This window comes from Biomphalaria glabrata, chromosome 4 (genome assembly GCF_947242115.1).
Source record: "Biomphalaria glabrata chromosome 4, xgBioGlab47.1, whole genome shotgun sequence".
In the NCBI taxonomy this organism is placed as follows: Eukaryota; Metazoa; Mollusca; class Gastropoda; family Planorbidae; genus Biomphalaria; species Biomphalaria glabrata.
In genome coordinates, this window is record NC_074714.1 from 26,536,829 (window position 1) to 26,557,159 (window position 20,331).

The 20,331-nt window shown below is 37.8% G+C and overlaps 1 protein-coding gene across 4 annotated transcripts in view; it reads right to left on the reverse strand.

Moving 5' to 3' along the window:
* Positions 1-3,913: 3,913 nt before the first annotated feature.
* Positions 3,914-20,331, reverse strand: part of LOC106080111 (carbonic anhydrase-related protein 10-like) — a 92,769-nt gene continuing 76,351 nt past the window's right edge. For 2 of the 4 annotated variants that reach the window (XM_056026895.1, XM_056026893.1), the window contains 5 exons: positions 17,661-17,815; positions 17,273-17,401; positions 16,568-16,607; positions 6,394-6,504; positions 3,914-4,048 (listed from right to left, as the gene is read on the reverse strand). In XM_056026895.1, coding sequence (XP_055882870.1) covers positions 6,440-6,504; positions 16,568-16,607; positions 17,273-17,401; positions 17,661-17,815 — 389 coding nt within the window. In that variant the 3' untranslated portion in view covers positions 3,914-4,048; positions 6,394-6,439. Of the gene's footprint in view, positions 4,049-6,393; positions 6,505-16,567; positions 16,608-17,272; positions 17,402-17,660; positions 17,816-20,331 lie in introns of those variants that run through there. The other 2 variants (XM_056026894.1, XM_056026896.1) reach the window with 2 other exon arrangements.

Here is a 20,331-nt window from a genome sequence, read left to right on the forward strand (position 1 = left end):
TTTACACATTTTAACACCCCCCAGCTCTTGTAGTTGTGTTTTAATAGGCTACTTTGCCACTAAATCAGCTACTTAATTCCCAGTTCATTTCACAAACTTGGACTATTGATTTCCGATTAGCTCAGAGTGATTCCATCGAAACTGTAAGATCCTACTGATTGATTTAGCACAAATCAGTTCTTATAATATTGGATTTAATTTCAGAGCTAAAATCAGCATGCCAAACGTAGCTCCAGAGCTAAAATCTCTAGTAGGCCTATAGGCTTGATGAATGTTGCTAGGATAGTATTTCTTTCGCATGCCTCATCTGCGTTATAAAGGAAATGAACCGCTTAGTAGATTTCAAGAATGGTCTTATGTACATAGCAACATTAACGTACGCACAATTTTTTAGGAACAAGGCATAACAATTTTGATGATAAATATTTTGTTTATTTGTGATTGATTGTTTGATATCATATTGATTAACAACATCGAATTGATTTCTTACTTATTCTTTCATATCAGATTAATGACATCATTGAGTTGATTTGTCCTTGATTCTTTCATATCTCATTGATGATCAGCTTTCAGTTAATTTGTCATTGAGCGTTGAACAAAATGTTTCAATGATATTATGTAGACCTATTGTTTGAGTATCAGACACTAGCCCATCAAGCATAAGCGCAGAAGCCAATGCACGCCTGGATCAAGTCCCAATCAACCACTCGACGCTTGACCTCCCTGGCTCAATGAAGTAATGACTGCAATATCCAACCTCTCAACTGGTAAGGCACCGGGACTAGACTCCATCCCAGCTGAAATATACTCACTTGGCAGTTCAGAGCTGACAGCTAAACTAACAGAAATCTACCAGATAATGTGGGAACAAAAGAAACTAGCCACAACAAATCGAAACAAATTTTTATACCCCCCCCCCCCTTTCTCCTTTAGCCGTTACGTAATATCTGAACGTTTCCTTTTCTTTGTTGGGGGCAAGCATCTCATAGCTATGCTCATTGATAGTTGTTGTTTTTTTTTTCTTTATTGGAGGGGGTTTTAACGTCAAGCATCTCATGGCTATGCTCATTGATATTTTTTTTTTTCTTTATTGGAGGGGGTTTCAACGTCAAGCATCTCATGGCTATGCTCATTGATATTTTTTTTTTTCTTTATTGGAGGGGGTTTCAACGTCAAGCATCTCATGGCTATGCTCATTGATATTTTTTTTTTTCTTTATTGGAGGGGGTTTCAACGTCAAGCATCTCATGGCTATGCTCATTGATATTTTTTTTTTTCTTTATTGGAGGGGGTTTCAACGTCAAGCATCTCATGGCTATGCTCATTGATAGTTGTTGTTTTTTTTTTATTGGAGGGGGTTTCAACGTCAAGCATCTCATGGCTATGCTCATTGATATTTTTTTTTTTCTTTATTGGAGGGGGTTTTAACGTCAAGCATCTCATGGCTATGCCCATGGATAGTTTTTAGCGGTTCTCCAAAGGGGAAAAGACGCTATTAGTTTTGTTTGAAATGTCTGTCCGTCCGTCTCGTTTAGGTCTCGTAAACTAGAAAAGATAGTGAAAATTTGACATCACGATATTTTAGACCATTCAAAGTTCTGATGCAACGGCTATTTTTTCTTTTCTGAAAGCGAAAAATCTAAAAAAAATTGTTTTTATATTTTTATTGTTAAGTTATGTAAATTCTGTTATACTAAGTACTATATTTACACACAAACAAATGTTTACTATTTTTTTATAAAAAAAAAATCTATTTAGTATGCATTATAAGTTAGACATAATTTAAAACTAATAGTAATCTTGTAAACTGCATTTTCTTAGAGATTGATCCTTTTCAAAACTATTGCATCAATTATAAGACATCAATTAGGCCAGGGGAGGCGCGGTGGCTGAGCGGTAAAGCGCTTGGCTTCCTAACCGGGGGTCCCGGGTTCGAATCCTGGTGAAGACTGGGATTTTCAACTTCGGAATCTTTGGGCGCCTCTGAGTCCACCCAGCTTTAATGAGTACCTGGCTATGCTCATGGATAGTTCTTTTTTTTTTTTTGTTTTCTTTAATTTCATTGGAAAAAGGGGGGGGGGTGTTTACGTCAAACATCTTATGGCTATGCTTATGGATAGTTTTTTTTTTTTTATTGGAGGTGGTTTTAACGTCAAATCTTTCTAAACGATGTCTACGATTATGGAATGAGGTAACAAGTTATCCTTCAGGTTTTTACTGGTAAAAAATGAGGGCGTTAAAACTCGAAAGCCTTTTTAGCTACTCTTATGTAATTTAGTAGAAGTCGAATAGCTTTTATTTATATAGGAAGGGAGTTTTAACCTGAAAACCCTCTTGGCTACATTTATGAAATATAGAGACTGTTGGTTTCCTTTTAGTTTTTATTGGCGGGGGGAGGGGTAAACTCACATCCCGCCCCATAGCTACGCTTATGGAATTTAATTGTTGTAGTTTGCTTTAGTTTTTTATTAAAGAGTGGGTTTTAAACTGAAAACCCCATTTGGCTACGCTCCTGGAGTTTGGTGACTGTAGACCACTTTAGTTTTTTTTTTATTCAAAATGGGGGTTTTAACTTTCAGACCCACTGGAAGGGGGTTTTAGACTCAAATCCCTCTAGACAGGGGTTTTAAACTCAAAATTATCCTTGGCTTTGCTGGTGGCATTGATGACTGTAGTTTGTTTTAATTTTGTTTTGTTTTTTTTACTGAGGAAAAAGGGGGGGGGGTTAACAAGCAAAATAATAGTCACAAAATTTCACCCCTCCCCATTGCGGGGGTAGTGTGATGAAATCCTAACCCCCCACCCTCACCTTGGCTACGCCCATGAACCCTTATAACATTCTATTTCACAATTTACTTAGAAGGCCTACACATAAACACATGATTTCATGTCAGATTGTTTCTAAAATTGTATGTACATCGGCAAGCAGCACACCAGCTAAAGAATTCACAATCTTCGACTAGCCTTTAGCCTGATGGACCATTGAGGCACCACATATAATGTGTCAACCGTCTTTCTCCATTCCCCTCTGTTTTTTGCCTTGACTAGAATCTCTTTCAATGGCATGCCCGTCCATTCTTTGATATTGTCTTTCCATCGCTTTCTCTGTCTGCTTCTTCTTCTTATCTTATTGATTGCTGACGTTACTTCAAAAACAAAAAAAGATAATTACGTCCTTCTTTTTCCAGGTACTGTTCCCGCAGGAAGTTCTTTGCAAGCCCTGGGGACATCGTGATATTGCTATACATTTTAAGTTTGATTTTTTTTTTTTTTTTTTTTTTACATTGTTCAGAAGTCATCGTGTCATTAAAATTAGGAAGGAAATATTTTTGGTTTTGGCCGGTTACTTTTTTAGATTCTGAAGCTTTTTTTGTCACTTATTTTTTTTTTTAAATGAGACATGCGGCAATTTTTGGATATACCGAGAAATGAATACACATGGTAATAGAAGGCAGCGCAGTTTCTTAATTTCGTGGCTCCATGGTGAATTTATTAAAACTATTTCTTATTGAGCACCTAAGAGGTAAGATGAGCCTCTGTACAAGAGAGAGAGAGAGAAATAGTTGAAAGATTTTCAGAAATACACAGGCCATATTGTTCTTCATTAATATAATAAACTGTGATATCTTACCATCTCAAGCTTGGCTTGTGATCTGAAAAGGAACCTTTCGCTATTGGCTCATTACCTCCCCCAATCTTGAACACAGGAAGCGCAAATAGAAAAACGTCAATATTCTGTCTCATTAAGAACAGACAAAAATGTAGTCTCTCTTTTTTTTTTCTCCACATTTTTTGACCAGAGAACTTCTAATGTAACAGTAAGAAGTGAAAAGATTCCACTTCACTATGTGTACTGCACACATTTTTAGAGATAGAATCTAGTGTTACAGAAAAAGCAACAACAAAACGTTGGTTATAAAATATATAAAAATGACATATTTTATTGTAAGAACAATATGCATATTGACATAATTACATAAAAAAAAATATATAAATCTTAGAATGCTGTGTTCTGGACAATGTCTTCAGTGATGGAGCAAATCATTGACTGAAATAGTAATAAAAAAGGTTCTTGAATGTCAATGGTTTTTTTTTAAAGAAAGTTGGCACATTGTTCTATATTAAAAGTCACAGCTACAGACGTTTCTTTAACATGATGGCTTCCTGGTCGTGCGGTTTGCGCGCTGGACTGTCGTTCAGATTTATCTATGGTCCCGGGTTCAAACCCTGCCCGCTCCCATCCCCCGTCGTTCCGCGGGAGATTTGAACTAGGAAGTAATTATCTTCAACTCTGAAGGAACATCAGAAACATGTCTAACAAAACAAAAATTTTTAACAACAAAAGATGACTGCTTTCTTTCTGAACTTTCAGACTCAAAGAAATGTCTTCTTCTATTTAAATATTTGTTAGAATTACTTTCAACTTTATATATAAAAGAAAGAATATAAAATTTAACTAAAAGCCTTTAAAAAAAAGTATTTTGTATTATTTTGAAATGATATAGATCCTAAAATCATATTCATATAACTACCATAGAAACTATACGTAGACAATTTTATCTTATCTAATACAGACGTTACTTCAAAAAAAGAAGATGATTACGTCCTACGCGTAATGCATTTAGTCATGCATATTAACCAATGACCTAAATTCTGCTAAGTCACTGGTTTTCCTGGCTAGCTCAGGCAAGCCATTTCATGCTCTTATAGCACTAGGGAAGAAGGAGTATTTGTACAAATTTGTCCTAGCATATGGAACGAGGAATGTGCCCTTATCCTTGTGTCTTTCTGAATATTTTATTATATTTTGTTTTTGTATTTAAGATTATGGTTCAGTGTTTTATGTGTAAATGTTACTTTACTCGTGAGTCTTCTATCCTAAAGGCTTTCTAAATTGAGTGATTTAACTAAAGGTGTTACTCTAGTCAAATGTGAATATTCGTTTGTTATGAACTACAAAAAGCCAATTGGCACCTATTCTCAAAGCTCACAGACCTATATAAATCTTCAATAAACTGCAAATCAAATTAGGTTAATAAGTCATACTCAGCTTTCTCCAAAGCAATCCTCCTAGCAGCTAAGGAATCAATTCCTAGAGGAGCAAGAAAAGAGTATATTCCCAACTGGTCTGATCACCTACAACAACTCCACAATGCCACTATTGAAGCCAGAAACACAGTACAAAATAATCCTTGTATAGAAAATAACATAAATCTAAAAGCAGCTAACGCAGTTTTCAGGAAAAATTATCTTTCCGCTATGAGGAAAAGTTGGCATGAAAAAAACAGAACAACTAAACGTAGATAGAGACAGCCACAAGCTCTGGCGTATAGCCAAATGTCTCAACCAGGAAGAAATCAGAACAACTCCTATAGTAATAGAAAAGGACAACAAACAAAATAGAAAGGCCAAGAAGCAGCAAATGAATTCATTAAGTTTTACCAAAGCGTAGGACAAATACAAATCAATGAAAGTAGAAATAAAGATGTAAACTCAGAAATCCAAGATAAAATTAAAGAAAACAATCCAGCTTACTCCTTGGGAATGACCACTAATCTTAAAATGAAGGAACTAGATGAAACCTACAAATATTCAATGCTAGCTGGAAATCTGGCAGAATTCCAAACATCTGGAAAAAAGCCATTATGATCCCTATACTAAAGCACGGTAAACCAAGAAATAAACTGGATAGCTACCGTCCCATCAGCCTCACTAGCTGTACTTGCAAACTGATGGAAAGAGTGATAAATAGCAGGCTCACATGGATCCTTAAGTCAAATAGCTTACTCACTGAAGCCCAGGCTGGCTTTAGAAAGGTAGAGTCAAAAGAAGATCAAATCGCCTTCATCACACAAGAAATAGAAGACGGCTTTCAAGAAAAGAAACCAACAAAAATTGTGTGGGTTGACTTAGATAAAGCATTTGACAAAGTCTGGGAACAAGGTCTCTTACTCAAGCTAATCCAGCATCACATATACCACAGAATGTACAACTGGATAAAGGAATATCTAAATAATAGAAAAGCCTTAGTTTGCAAGCAAGGACAAAGAAGCCACACAGTGGGTATAAAAAATGGCATCCCCCAAGGAGGAGTCCTATCCCCAACACTTTTCCTAATATTCATAAACGATCTAAATCAAAACCTACCAAGAAAAGTTAAAAGCAAAATGTATGCAGATGGCCTTGCCTTAGTAAGCACAGAAGAACATCGAAATTTCGATTACAAGATGCTCTCGACAAACTCAATAATTGGTCCAAAGACTGGGGCATGTTCATCAACACAAAAAGACAACATATACCATATTCTCACTGTCAACAAAACAACAAACAATAAAATTAACATTAGATATGAAAGCTTTTAAAAAAATGACAGCCCTATGACCCGAGACTTACCTGGAAAAACCAAATAGATAAAACACAGAGTAAAGGCATCCAGAGACTATCTCTCTTGAAAAAAATAGCTGGCACAGATTGGGGAGCTAATCACAACATCCTGAAAAAGACCTATAGCAGTTACGTAAGACCTGTACTAGAATATTGTTACGAATCTCACTATCCAGGCTCTCTGCAAACTGCACCATACACCACCAACTTAAAGAACTTGACAAGTCAGGGCTCCAAAATAACGTAAAGGTTTAATGTCCATAAATAACAGCCAATACTGTACAATTGGCAGCACGTAGAACAGTACAAATAGCTCTGCGATAACAAATATCTCTCCGATAACACCGTTCCGCCGTATCAAGTCTTGCACTGGCCTCTCCGTCTCGTTCCGGGCTTGCACTGGGTTCAACAGTTCGGGACTGACTTCACACACTTGGGCTCGTTGTGTCGGACTCGATCACAGACCAAGATCAAGACGCCGTTCGTCTCAACTGTACTTGACAGTACTCCGCACTGAACCGTCGTAATGCTCCGTACAGAACCACACCGTTGAACTGTGCTGTAGTCGACCGTGTTCTGAACTCCTGTTGTGAACCCTCTTTCTGAACCGTCTTGACTGCGACACCTCCGCTCTTTATATAGGGTCCCTACTGGCCTTCTAGAACCGGACAGAACGTCGCTCGACCATTCTGGGACGCTCCTGAGCTCTGTTCACGACGCCGATCCTACTCGAACCTTCATGTTGTTAACTCGTCTCGGCCGATCGTCGTAACTCGTCACGGTTGACCGCTCGTCTAGCGCTGGCCTGGGGCGATTTGCGTCGGCTGACTACACTAACACCACTACCCCCATCTGTGCCACCACCAGGTTTATAACACTGCCCCCTCCTTAGATCTGTCCGTCCCGGACAGAATCAACATCATGACATGTAAAGTCTGTAAAGTTTCATCGCTGCAGGCGGGGGTCGATCAGTGGCAGTTGGCTTGCCTCTTGAGCTTGATGGAGCCATCCATGTTGCAGTCAGCAATGGTCGCTTCCTTCTTCTCCTCCAATTGGCCTTCACCTGGTTGCATGGACGTCTTGCGTGCATCGCCATCCACGTTGAATTCAGAAAACGTTTTCTTCTTCTCCTCCAGTTAGCCTTCATCTGGTTGCATCGATGTCGTTGTCGCTTCGTCATCCATCTTGCATTCAACAAAAGTAGCCTTCTTCTTCTCCGCCAGTTGGTATTCATGAGGCTGCAGTTATTTCTTGGTAGAATCATAATGCACGTTGAACTACGCAAACGCCGCCTTCTTCTTTTCCTCCAGTTGATCGTCCTCTTGTTGCAGTGACGTTGTGGTTGCATCGCTCTCTTGTCGGTCGGTACCGAGGACAGCCACTTGACACATGGAGAGGTATAGGATGTAAGGGCAGGGATTACCAAGATTGTTGACCAAAGAGGTGACTTCATAGGGCTTTGCGAAGAAGGACGGGGATAGGCTTCAAATCCACAGGTCAGGGAATTGTGGGACAGGTCATCATCTTCAGCCTTGTCTGGAGGGCATTCTCGTGGGGCAGGTTGGTAACACTCCTCGTGCAAAGGTCCCTCGTCTTCGGCTTCAGGCTCCATTCGGCTTTCTTCACCACCATCAGGACCTCTCTCTATCGTCTCAGTATCGGGCCAATCGCCTGTTGGTTTCAGACCTGGTCGATGACTTTTATCGTGCGAATGTCCATCAACTTCAACGTCAAGCTTCCTTGGATTCTCTTCACCACCATCAGGACTTTCATCTCCAGTCTTGGCAGCTGGACCAACGTCTGTTAGGTCCGGACCTGGCTGGTATCTCTCGACTTGCATATGTCTCTCAACGGCTTCGTCAGGTTTCAATGGGTTCTCATGATCACCACCAAGGCTCCTCTCACTGGTTTTATCATCTGGACAAACATCAGTATTGGTGATTCTCTCCTCCACAGCAGGTATGCGTTGGTTCAAAGCCACTAACTCGGTTTTGATTCCCGAGACAATGACATCTATCTTGGCATCTACCTTGGTGTCCATGGCATCTATCTTAGAATTGATGTTTCCTAGCATTGAGCTCAAGAGTTCCTCCATATCTGGTTCTACTTGAAAAAGATACGTGTCTGGATCTTCCTCTTCTTCCATTATGTCTTCCCGGAGGCGTGCTTGTAAGGTTTCTTTGTTTCCACTTGTCTTCAGCCCTCGATCACGTAGCTCTTGCTTCAGTTCTTTCAATTCGAGTTCGTACAGCAGTTTCAGACGAGCCATAGTAGATCCGTTCCTATCCGTTCCGATCCGATCCCACTTCTGACACCAGTGTTACGAATCTCACTATCCAGGCTCTCTGCAAACTGCACCATACACCACCAACTTAAAGAACTTGACAAGTCAGGGCTCCAAAATTACGTAAAGGTTTAATGTCCATAAATAACAGCCAATACTGTACAATTGGCAGCACGTAGAACAGTACAAATAGCTCTGCGATAACAAATATCTCAACTGGAGAGCTCTCTGACAGTCACAGAGCAGAAAGGGAAGCACTAGCTGCTTCCATGCAAGCAAATCATCCAAGTTCCCCACACAGTCAGATTGTCTTTCTAACCGATGCGAAAACAACCCTCCAAAGCTTGCAAAACTCTGATTCTTCTTATATTAAAAACCTCAGAACAGCACTTACAAAGCTCAACAACAACAGCAAAAAAAATGTTATTCAATGGATACCAACTCATATACAACTAGAAGGAAATGAGAAGGCTGACACACTCGCCAAGAGTGGGAGAACTAACTCACAAATAAACTCTGCACTCTATGCAGAAGAATTGAAGAAATTAATTGTAAATACAATAAATGAGAAATGGACGAGCTCTCATCCAAATCACAAGAAAGATGACGCTTACTATAAGCTATCCCGACAAGACCAACGTCTAATCTTTCGACTCAGGACCGGACACAACAGAATGCGACAACACATGTACCGGAAGCTCAAAATTGGAACCAGTGAAATCTGCCCATATGGAGTATTACCAGAGAATGCCGACCACGTCCTCCAAAACTGCTCTCTTTACCAAGAGGCCTCAAAACACCCCAATAGAAAGAAAATTATATGGAGAGCTCCCTGATTTGGAAACCACTTCGCAGTTCATCTCAAATATAAGTCTTGTGACTCTAAGTCATCTCAACACTCCAACATAACAATGAGAACGAAGAAGAAGAAGTTTGTTATCTTATCTTATATAATACAGACGTTACTTCAAAAAAGAAGATGATTACGTCCTACGCGTCATGCATTTAATCATGCATTTTAACTAATAACTTAAATTCTGCCAAGTCACTGGTTTTCCTGGCTAGCTCAGGCAACCCATTCCATGCTCTAATAGCACTAGGGAAGAAGGATTATTTGTACAAATTTGTCCTAGCATATGGGACGAAGAATGCCCCTTTATCTTTGTGTCTTTCAGAGTATTTTATTAAATTTTGATTTTATATTTGAAGATTATGGTTCAGTGTTTTATGTATAATTGCCACTTTATTTTTGAGTCTTCTGTCCTAAAGGCTTTCTAAATTCAGTGATTTTTTTAAAGGTATTACTCTAGTCAAATGTGAATATTCGTTTGTTATGAATCTCACTGCTCTATTTTGTGTCTGTTCCAGTTTCTTAATGTTTTCTTGAGTTGTTATGAATCTCACTGCTCTATTTTGTGTCTGTTCCAGTTTCTTAATGTTTTCTTGAGTTGAGGGATCCCAAACAGAGGATGCATATTCTATTATTGGCCTAACCAAGGTCAAATAACATTTTAGTTTTATGTTCTTATTTGATTTATAAAAATTTCGTTTAATAAACCCTAATGCTTTGTTTGATGTTTTGATAATTTCATCAATATAGGGATTCCACGACAGTTTTTCATTTATTATTACACCTAAGTATTTTGTGTTTTTAGTCTGTGTTTACTGGTTTACCATGAGTAAGATAAGTGGAATTTATTTGTTTTAGTTTTTTTTTGTTACTCTTAATAACTGACATTTTTCTGGATGGAAAGACATGCTCCAATTTGATTCCCATTTCTGTAATTCATCTTATTCTCTTTGTAAAATTTCTGTATCTTGTGTTTTTCATATATTTTTCAATCGTCTGCAAATAATCTGACTTTTGTTCTAATGCAATTTGGCAAAACATTTATGTACATTAAAAAATGTAGTGGACCTAATACTGTTCCTTGAGGTACTCCTGAGTTTACTATTATTGGTGTTGATTTAGAGCCATTTATTATTAGTTTGTTCTCTCCCTATCAGAAAATCTTTAATCCACTGATGCAATGGACCATCAATGTCAAAATATTTTAATTTTTAAGCAAACTATGGTGGTGAACTTTGTCAAAAGCCTTGGAAAAATCTAATAATATAGCATCTATTTGCTCACTACTATCTAAACCTTTTGGAAAAATCATCAATTAGTCCTATTAGTTGTGTTTGGGATGAATGATGGATGAATATCGTAATTATTTCTATTTCATGTACCATTGCTATTACTATTGTAGTCATTTGTAAAAAATTGTATAGAGCAATATAAGTATGTCACTTATTTAGTTAATTTTCTGGTTTATTAAAGGTTAATAACAAAAATCAATTTTTGTTTTAAAAATAAAAAAATTCACATGGTATGGATAACCATGGTGGGGCATAAGGATCTCCCACATTTGGAGTGGGCACCATATGGGCTGCAGTGGCAGTAGAGAAAGGGGACCGGTTTAAGGGCTCTTTTACTTTCAATAATTCTAACAATTTTTCTTTTTCCCAACCTATTGGACCGATGAATTGAAATGCAGCTGTTTCATACCGGACAACGATCTTTTAAAATTCATATCTATATTTCCTAAAGCAATGTTGGTACGGAGTAAGGATATTATGTTTGTCTAAGTGGTTTATGATGTTGCTACATATTATTTGTTCTAGGATTTTTCATGTGATGCTGGTTAGTGATACTGGTCTGTAGTTTCTTGGGTCAGATTTTTTTCTTTTTTTTAAATAGGGGGCGACATTAGCTTCTTTCCAGTCCATTGGTACTCTGACCTGGTTAAGAGATGTCTGAAAAAGTATTTTGAACACTGGTGCTAGCTCATTGCTTAGTTCTTTGAGTAATCTAGCTGGAATACCGTCAGGTCCAGATGCTTTATTTGGTTTAATGTTCGCTAATAGTTTTTGGATCCCTTTTCTTGTACTTCTATATGTCCTATGTTGTCTACGTGGTTCAAATTAAGTAATATATCTTTGTCATCTAGGACTGACAATGCAGATGCGAAGTATTTATTTAGAATGTTAGCTTTAGTTTCATTATTATTGTTTGTTAAGTTATCTTACCCTTTTAATGGTGCTATGCCTGTTGTTTCCATTATCTTAGACGTTATGTATGATCATAAGTTTTGTTATTATCCTTGGATACTCTGCAGCTGTCTTCTTACTTTTTGTTTTAGGTTTTCCTGAGATCTAGTTAACTTCTAAATAACCAGGTGTAGATCGCACTTCAATCTAGTTGTCTAGTTAACTTCTAAATAACCAGGTGTAGATCGCACTTTAACTAGATCTAGTTAACTTCTAAATAACCAGGTGTAGATCGCACTTCAATCTAGTTGTCTAGTTAACTTCTAAATAACCAGGTGTAGATCGCACTTCAATCTAGTTGTCTAGTTAACTTCTAAATAACCAGGTGTAGATCGCACTTTAACTAGATCTAGTTAACTTCTAAATAACCAGGTGTAGATCGCACTTCAATCTAGTTGTCTAGTTAACTTCTAAATAACCAGGTGTAGATCGCACTTCAATCTAGTTGTCTAGTTAACTTCTAAATAACCAGGTGTAGATCGCACTTTAACTAGATCTAGTTAACTTCTAAATAACCAGGTGTAGATCGCACTTTAACTAGATCTAGTTAACTTCTAAATAACCAAGTGTAGATCGCACTTCAATCTAGTTGTCTAGTTAACTTCTAAATAACCAAGTGTAGATCGCACTTCAATCTAGTTGTCTAGTTAACTTCTAAATAACCAGGTGTAGATCGCACTTCAATCTAGTTGTCTAGTTAACTTCTAAATAACCAAGTGTAGATCGCACTTTAACTAGATCTAGTTACCTTCTAAATAACCAAGTGTAGATCGCACTTTAACTAGATCTAGTTAACTTCTAAATAACCAAGTGTAGATCGCACTTTAACTAGATCTAGTTAACTTCTAAATAACCAAGTGTAGATCGCACTTTAATCTAGTTGTCTAGTTAACTTCTAAATAACCAAGTGTAGATCGCACTTTAACTAGATCTAGTTAACTTCTAAATAATCAAGTGTAGATCGCACTTTAACTAGATCTAGTTAACTTCTAAATAACCAAGTGTAGATCGCACTTTAATCTAGTTGTCTAGTTAACTTCTAAATAACCAAGTGTAGATCGCACTTTAACTAGATCTAGTTAACTTCTAAATAATCAAGTGTAGATCGCACTTTAACTAGATCTAGTTAACTTCTAAATAACCAAGTGTAGATCGCACTTTAACTAGATCTAGTTAACTTCTAAATAACCAAGTGTAGATCGCACTTTAACTAGATCTAGTTAACTTCTAAATAACCAGGTGTAGATCGCACTTTAACTAGATCTAGTTAACTTCTAAATAACCAGGTGTAGATCGCACTTTAACTAGATATAGTTAACTTCTAAATAACCAAGTGTAGATAGCAATTTAACTAGATCTAGTTAACTTCTAAATATTCAGGTGTAGATCGCACTTTAACTAGATCTAGTTAACTTCTAAATAACCAGGTGTAGATCGCACTTTAACTAGATCTAGTTAACTTCTAAATAACCAAGTGTAGATCGCACTTTAACTAGATCTAGTTAACTTCTAAATAACCAGGTGTAGATCGCACTTTAACTAGATCTAGTTAACTTCTAAATAACCAGGTGTAGATCGCACTTTAACTAGATCTAGTTAACTTCTAAATAACCAAGTGTAGATCGCACTTTAACTAGATCTAGTTAACTTCTAAATAACCAAGTGTAGATCGCACTTTAACTAGATCTAGTTAACTTCTAAATAACCAAGTGTAGATCGCACTTTAACTAGATCTAGTTAACTTGTAAAGGTGGAATAGGCGGGGAGTGGAAGGTCCGAAAAAAAAATGTAGGCATGGGCGCCCTCAGGCAGGTGAGAGGTAGTACTCGTGCACCGCCCCCTCCCCCTGGATTGGATTCTGAGTAGCTAATTTTTGGCACTATCAAATCAATTAATTTATTATAAGTGGCAACTTATTATATAGTGCTTTTACTGAAGTGCAGTTGTAAGAATAAATTATTATTGAAAAAGGTTAGCCCCAGACTTGCTGATCTCCGCCTCGACAGGTCTGGGAAACCAAAACTTTTCGACCTGTATGACGACATATACGCACTACGCAAGACAGCAGGGTTTCTGTCCAGGACATTTGCAAGAGAGGATTTAAGCCTCTCAAGCCCTCACTCAAATGGAGTTTGATGTTGATGATGATGAGCCCAGGCTTAGCTGGAGTTGATGTCCTACCACGTAAGTTTCACTATAGGCTTGCAATTATTTGCTCTTTAATGGTCTGAAATATTCTATACAACACCATTAGTGCCGTAATGTTTCCATTGGCACATTTTCATACTCGTAAACTAAGGCTTAGAATAGGATACATGAGTTTCTTTTCGCCTAGGAGAAGAAATCCTTGCCAGCTGTCTTTCGATCTGATAAATGTTAACATTTTATTTTAAAAAGAATGAAGAATGCAGTCATCTTGGTAAATTTATCAATGTCTTGCGTAGTTGCGGTCGGTGTTAGCGCTCGATAAAATAGCAGGTTAATCACGTCCACCAGTCTACGTTGGCAGAGGATATAAAAAAAAGTTCTTCACATGCCTTCGTCAGATTCAAAACGTTGGTATGGATAAACGGAGCACTGGCAGCAGCAAGAAATCAAAATACGAGCAGCAGCAACATGAATTAACTGCATTTGCTGTGTCTGTTGGTACAGCACTCACTGCTGCAACTAGGGAGCAGTCGGAAACCTTTCATGCTGCCTGCCCAGAAGCAGATGTTGATCTTTACATCATAACAGACAACTGACGATTCTATGAAGTTCAGGTTGCTGACAGAACCGTACAAACCTCCAGAGAATTATAAGCTTCAGGCCGATTCAGCAAATGAGATGCAAATGTATGATTGGTTGTCTCAGTACTACCGTGGCTTGCATACTCTTCAGTTGTTTCACAGTGGGCTGCAAAGCAACTTTATAACCAATGTGTGCACAAAATATCACTTCTTCAATGAATATGCAAGAAATCACATGAAATGGTCGTGGCAGTAAATAGACACAAATTAGAGCCAAGTTTGTGTACTTCACCGATTCGTTACGTTTTCAAAGTGAAGCTGGTGACACAGTACTAATGCTCCATATACATCGCATAGAATCTAGAAATAAGCTGTGGCAGAATGCGAAAGTCTAATTCGAAAGGAGATTGTTTCTGCAGTGAACAGAGCAATTGGACTACATTGGTTTTGTCTTTGTTGTTCAGAGAGACGCAATGTTTGTGCCAAACATCGTTGTCAGCGAATGTATTAAGTACGGTCAAGACATGGACAAACAACTCGGCCAAGGCTACGATGGATGCTCAGTGATGGATAGCATTCAATGATATGAATGACGTTTTGTTTTTAGGCTTATCTAATGCTGTTGGTGTCATCAAGAAGATTATCATTTTCTTCCATGACAATTCCAAGCGAAGAGCGTTGATACCAAATGTATCTATGTTATGTGAGACAGTATGGACCTAGAAAAAAACTTGGACCAGTTGTCCATATATTGCAAACTGTCCAGCTTTACATAGCGGTTATTCAACAGCACATCAGCAGTCTCACTCACATAATAAAAAACTAACGTGACCATGCAGAGGAACACTTCAGTCATGATATCCTGAGTAAGGCGAGACCCCTGGTAGCAGACAAACTTGGCATTGGTATTGTGTTGGTGATGCAATTTGCAATTGAGAAAAAAATCAAACATCACAGGCTTGGATTTTGAGTTACAGAACACGGATTCCCTATCTTTATTTGCTGGTTAATTCATTAACATCTCGCTCTAATGCTCAATCTTTTTTGCCTGCATGCTAAAACGATGCTTGAGCTGGAATGTGAAGGATTCAGAAGTTTACTTGCTGTCAGCAACGCACTGTATTGTATCAATCATTTTAAATACAATACAACTTATGTCAGGCGCCCCCCATTAGAGCTGGGTGGACTCAGAGGCGCACTAAAGATCCTGAAATTAAAAATCCCAGTCTTCACCAGGATTCGAACTCAGGATCCTCAGGTTTTGATGTTAGGAGTTTTACTATTCAGCCATTGCACCTCCTGATAACTGCAGTGGAAATAAATTTTTAGGCCCCTTGAAAAATAAATTGACCGTCCCCGTTTAGAGGGCGTCGCGCACCCGTAGGGTATCGTGCACCACATATAGGAGGCGTGAAATCGGTAATTTTTTGTATTCGATTCTTTCCTGATTAGTACGAAGATGAGAATAAACCCATTAATTACGTATGATCTATCTCTGCTTTGAATAAATATTGGCTTTTTATCTCTCCATTTTTTTCTTCTTTACTTTTTGTTTTTCGATCCAGGTTATGTTGTATGTTTAACTGTTTAAGGTAATCGTTTGTGGCTGACTGGGTAGAGCGGTGTGCAAAACTAGAATATTATGACTGAGTTACCGGCTCACCGATTCATTGGGCACCACCCAAAAGCCCATAAAACCAGTCCGCCCTTGATCTTACACAAACCTTTGCTTTAATCTACAACATATTGCAGCACAGAAAATTCAAGCATCTATAGAGGTGACTAATGTTTCACTTGTGTTTTCATCCCGACTAAATCTAGACGAACTTCTTTCACATTGTTCGTTTTCTATTTTGTTCAGTCGTTAATAAAGCTACGCTACCGTTAATTTAAACTAACAAAAAAACATAAGTCATTACAAACTGGCTTGGATCTATAGTACCTATTCTATTACTTCCATTATCAGTTCACCCAAGTCGGTTTCTTTCTATTTGGATTCTCTTTTTGTTTTGTAACATCTCAAGATGTTAGGTAACAGCACAATGCATGTCACGACGCGAATGTTGTGTGTACGTACCTTCATAAAATGATGTCCGTTTCATATCACACAGACCAACCTATTAGATGACAAAAACAACAATGTAGCTATCTTAGGAATAATTTCAGAGCTACACTCGTGCCAATGTATTCTATTCGAGTGTTAACAAATACACAAACCACCAGCGTAAAGGCGATTCTGTTAAATATTTACATTAAACTTGAAAACGTTTTCATATCTATACAGCCAATAGGCATGAGACAATATTCTTAACAAGTAAAATCATCGTAACAAGTAACAACATCTTAACAAGTAAAATCATCTTAACAAGTAACAACATCTTAACAAGTAAAAACATCTTAAGAAGTAAAAACATCTTAACAAGTAACAACATCTTAACAAGTAAAAACATCTTAACAAATAACAAGCCCCCCAACCCCCATCACACCCACTTTATACTGATCTAGTTCCTCCATCTTGAACAAAATCCAATAATTTCTGTCTCAGATTTCTTCTAGTCTCGGGACTAAAGAACATATAGATGTGAGAAGGGATGTCAGAAACTGCAGGTATTGGTATATGTAAAACGATATAGTTGACTTATATCTAGAGGTCTTAAACGATATACTTCCAAGCATATTACAATAAAGCTTACCTGGGCAAAGAAATAGTATTAGACATCACCATTACCACTATTACAATATAACTTAATTCTTTATAGACGTATATTTCGATGTGACTTACAGTTCTATGATAGTTAATGTTGGTCCTAACTACTCTATTGTTGAGAGGCATCAGTGGTCTGATGTTACCTTCCAATAAAGTCATCTGTGAGTCAATCTGTCGTTTTTGTAGAAACCTGATTCTGTCTATCTAAATATATAGACAATGTTTATGCCTAAATAAATATATATTGAACAAATGTTTTACGATGTTCAAACATTCACACTCTAGAAAACTGAACAAATTGCACGTACATTTCTAACAAGTGTAAATATTATTCAGGCATTGGTCTGGATAGAAGACACAAATATAATAACAACAAAATAGCCTTAGAGAGAAAGGAGGGGTGAAACATGGAGAGAGCTTTAGATCTACAGAGAAAGATATAACAGCACAGTGGCCAACTCACTTGCGATGCACGTATAAAAATAGGTCTGTTTATTATAACCCACGTGACAGTCTCCTGGCAACCAGGATGTGTGAAGGAGCCTTCATAAGTGACGTAATAATTTGTTTCCGGGATCAATGCCTTGAGATTAAAATCATGAACACGAGTTTCCTGATCTTGTTGGAACACGAGGGAAAAAAAAGTGGATAAATCATTGATAATATTTAGAACAAGGGAACCTACTGATAAAGAACTAGACCCCACACTAGCATACAAGTAAAGGAAATCAACAAACAAGAGAATAAGAACAAAGAGACGCACGTGTTTAGATTCATTAGGACTAGAAAACACGCGAATCTAAACTGTGTATTTCACACAGTCAACTCGATTGAAAACGTGCAAATCTAACACAAAACTAGGACATTTAAAACCGCGACCATGCTTCAAGCCTAGAATGTTTGAAACTATTACAATGTTCCACCTCTTCTCTATACTATATACACTGTATTTCTCAGTAAATGAGCTTTAAATGTACATGTATCTCTTCATATGCAGATTTTCATTCGAATCAGGTATATAGAGGGAGAAAAACTTTGAATTTCTAGCTTATTGCCCATTACGTTTTTGTATTATTCTGAAATAAACTGTAAGCACACCTTGAATAAATATATTCTACTATCATTCTAGCAATATCAGAAATACAGACATGAACAACCATGGGCGTAGCCAGGGGGGGGGTTCTTGGGGTTCAAACCCCCCCCCCCCCGAAATGAAATTAAGTGACTGAATTTTGCTTTCATTTTGTTTATTTTAGGTGAGATTTTAATACTAAATCATCACTTACCACAGCACAGCCGAGGCAGTTTTGAGTTAAAAACCCTCTACCAGGGGGTTTTGAGCTTAAATCCCCCTACCAGGGGGTTTTGAGATTTAAAAAAACCCTATCAGGGGGTTTTGAGATACAAATCCCTCTACCAGGGGGCTTTGAGTTTAAAACCCCCTACAGGGGGTTTTGAATTTTAAACCCCCTACCAGAGGTTTTTGCAGTTTAATCCCCCTCTTCTATAAAACAAAACAAAAAAAAAATGCAAACAACAATCCCCAAATTCCAACAGCACAGTTGAGGAAGATTTTGATTTTAAACCCCCCCTCCAAAATTTACGATAAACCCCATCTTCAATATAAAAAAAGCAAATTACACACTATAAATTCTATGAACGTAGCGAAAGGGGTTTTGAGTTTAAACCCCAGCCCCTCCAGTTGGGGTTTGAAGCTAAAAAGTACCTCTTCAATATAAAAAAAAAGCAAATTACACACTATAAAATCTATGAGCGTAGCCAAAGGGGTTTTGAGTTTAAATCCCCCTCCTCCAGATGGCTTTTTCTTTAAAGTTTTAAACCCCTCCAGATGGTTTTGAGTTTAAAATTCCCTTACAGAGCGTTTAGAGTTGAAAACCTCTCTCTTCAATATTATTTTAAAGCAAACTACAGTCACCAAATTCTAAGATCGTAGCTAAATGGGGTTTTGAATAAAAAACAAAACAAAAAAACTCCAGAGATTTCTTAGTTCAAAACCCCTCAACAGATGATTTGACGAAAAAACTTTCCTTTTCGATATAAAATCTAAAGCGAAATACAGGCATGTAATTCCAAGAGCGTAGTCAAGAAAGGTTACAAATTTCTACCAGTGGCTTGGGCTCCATTAATAAAGTGTGAATAGTCTTCTGCCGAAATTGAAAATCATTAAATGTGTCTCAACAAAGATGGTTAAGACAGATTTTAGGAGTCAGTCATAGAGATCGGGTCAAAATCAAAGAAATCATATGCCGAACTGGGAGTCGAATCCTTAGTAAGGTTGTGACAGAGCGTCGCATGAGGTTTTGCGGGACATGTTCTCACACAAAATGAATTACGCAAAATAAGAGTTGCGGAAAAAGCTTGCCGGAAAATGCGCCGAACGGTGCGAGAGGGTCTAAGTCAGTAAGAATAGCACATTAGGTTCTTTGAAATAAAACTTTTTAATAGCAAGATAATGCACTGTAGATACCTCACAATATGTATTTTGTTGGCTTTCAATACCAGAAATAGTGCTCGGCGGCGGGGCTTCGCCCCGCGCTGGGGGAGCACTGCGAACTCCCCCAGACCCCCTTGCTAGCAAGGGCGGGGAGTCTACAATAAACAATAAACGTCTTCCAAAAGGGTCAGAATGTAATAAAGATTAATTATGTACACACACACATATATTTTTTTTTCGCCCGGGGGGGGGGTGTTCCCCCTCCCCCCCCCCCCCCCCAAAACCCTCCCCGAAAAAAAAATCCTGGCTACGCCCATGTGAACAACGTCTAACGTTTGTAAAGTGATCAACACTTTTCTAAATTACATTACATCGCACAAGACGAACAAAGAAAAGAATCTCGCACTTTCAAGCTTGCCACCAGGCCTTACAGTGAAATGGACTAGCCCACTCTTTGCTATACTCTTTTAAACAGTAACATACAGTGAAGTGGACTAGCCCACTCTTTGCTATACTCTTTTAAACAGTAACATACAGTGAAGTGGACTAGCCCAATCTTTGCTATACTCTTTTAAACAGTAACATACAGTGAAATGGACTAGCCCACTCTTTGCTATACTCTTTTAAACAGTAACATACAGTGAAGTGGACTAGCCCACTCTTTGCTATACTCTTTTAA